At 62.8% G+C, this 2,012-nt stretch overlaps 1 protein-coding gene across 1 annotated transcript; it reads right to left on the bottom strand.

Annotated features, from left to right (window-relative positions):
* Positions 1–106: 106 nt before the first annotated feature.
* LOC114072961 (fumarylacetoacetate hydrolase domain-containing protein 2A-like) lies at positions 107–2,010 on the bottom strand (the record flags this gene model as incomplete). The annotated part of the gene is made up of 6 exons (XM_027910773.1): positions 107–347; positions 442–529; positions 598–706; positions 1,463–1,622; positions 1,706–1,765; positions 1,840–2,010. Coding segments are annotated over 6 exons (651 nt in total), but the record flags the coding sequence as incomplete, so codon positions are not given.
* Between the last annotated feature and the right edge of the window lie 2 nt (positions 2,011–2,012).

Genomic DNA, 2,012 nt, shown 5'->3' with positions numbered 1-2,012 from the left:
TGGGGGTAAGCACAGCCACCCCCAGACCCCAACATCCTGCTGCCCCCCCTGACCTCCCTGTGCCCTCCCAGGTGCTGGAGGAGCTGCAGAGCCCCACTGGACCCCTCCTCCAGCTCTCCCAGCCTTTCCAGTCTGCTTCCAACCGGGAGAAGCTGAGAGCCTTCATCCACCAGTTCACCCAGTTGTAACACCCCCCCCTCAGAGTCATAAATGGGGCACAGGGACCTGATGCCTCATTGATTTATTGATCCCACAGGGGGTGGGATTTGGGGGTCCCTCCACCGTCAGACCACCCGGTTGCAGATGGTGCCCAGCTCCTCGATCTCACACTGCACCTCGTCCCCGGGCTGCGAAAGGGCACATGGTGGCATCTGTCCCTGGTGGGGTCCACTGTGTCCCCACTTGCCCCCCAGCCCCACCCAAGCCCTTCTTTTCCCTCACCTTAAGGAAGACAGGGGGTTTCCGAAAGACCCCCACTCCACCAGGAGTCCCTGTCAGCAGGATGTCCCCAGGGACCAGTGTCACAAACCTGGGGACACAGGGGGGGGTCAGCTGTGACCTCCTGGGCTCTGGGGGTCCCCAGCTCGCCATTCCTACCGGGACACCCAGGCGATGAGGGTGGGCACCCCGAAGACAAGGTGGCGGGTGCTGCTGTCCTGCATCAGGTGCCCATTGACGCTGCAGCGGATCCCCAGGTCGTGCACGTCTGCAGGGACACAGGGGATGTGGGGACAGTGCCACTGTGAGCCCCGCCTGGGGGAAAACACGGGGGGGTCGGGGAAACAGCGGGGTGACACCACCACTGTGAGATGGGAAAGAGTCCCTGTCCCATCCCATTCCTGTTCTCATCCCATTTGTGTCTTGTCCCCATCCTGTTCTTATCCCATCACTGTCCTGTCCTTGTCATGTCTCCATCCCTATCCCCACCTGTGTTCCCACTGTCCCCATCCATCCCCACGTCTGTCCTGTCCTCATCCTGTTCTCCTCCTGGCCCCGTCCCCATTCTGTCCCTGTCCCATCCCTGTCCTGAACACATCAGTGTCTCATCCCCATCCCATCACTATTCTGTCATCCTGTTTCCCATCCCCATGCTTGTCCTGTTCTCATCCCATCTGTGTCTCACCCCCATCCTGTTCTGATCCCACCACTGCCCTGTCCTGTCTCCATCCCTGTGCCCATCCTTGTCCTCACTGTCCCCATCCCCATCTCACCTCCATGTCTGTCCTGCTCTCATCCTGTCCCACTTCTGGCCCTGGCCCTGTCCAGATTGCATCTGTGTCCTGTCTCCATCCTTGTCCCCATCCCATTGCTGTCCTGTTCTTGTCCAGTCCCCATCACTGTCCCTATCCTGGCCCATCCCGTCCCCATCCCTGTCCCTGCTGTTCCCAGTCCTCCCCCGTCCCATCTCCATTGCTGTTCTGTCCCCATCCCATCCCTGTCCCATCCCCACCCGAGTCCCCACCTTTCACTGCCTCCCTGGTGACAAGGGCTGGCCCCAGGGGGCAGAAGGTGTCAAAGGTTTTCCCCAGCAGCCACTGCCGCCCGTTGCGCATCTGCCAGTCCCGGGCGCTCACGTCGTTGGCCACCATGAACCCCACCACGTGCTCCAGGGCTGCCGATTCCTGGGGGGCAGCGGGACCCCCTTACAGGGGGTGCACACACACAGGGGCCCCTCGAGGCGAGGTGTGGGTGGGGCGGGGGGTACCTCGATGTGCTGGCCCCTCTTCCCAATGACAGCGGCCAGTTCCACCTCCCAGTCCACCTCCTGCGGGGACAGCACAGGGGGTTGGGGGTCTCGACCCCCGGGGGGGCTGCAGGGGCGAGTCCCGGGGTACCCACAGTGCTGTCCTGGGGGAGCACGATGTCATCGAAGGGCCCGGTGATGGCACTGGGGAACTTGCTGAAGATGATGGGCTCCTTGGGCACCTTCAGGCCCTGCTCCTGGCAGTGGTCACGGTAGTTGAGCCCCACACAGATCAGCTTCTCGGGGTCCCCCACGGGCGCCAGCAGCC

This window comes from Empidonax traillii, unplaced genomic scaffold, assembly GCF_003031625.1.
Source record: "Empidonax traillii isolate 1590-97213 ecotype Southwest subspecies unplaced genomic scaffold, ASM303162v1 scaffold4652:size17091, whole genome shotgun sequence".
Classification (NCBI taxonomy): domain Eukaryota; kingdom Metazoa; phylum Chordata; class Aves; order Passeriformes; family Tyrannidae; genus Empidonax; species Empidonax traillii.
The sequence above is the reverse complement of the archived record's forward strand: the minus strand, read 5'-3'. Positions and strand labels throughout refer to the sequence as shown.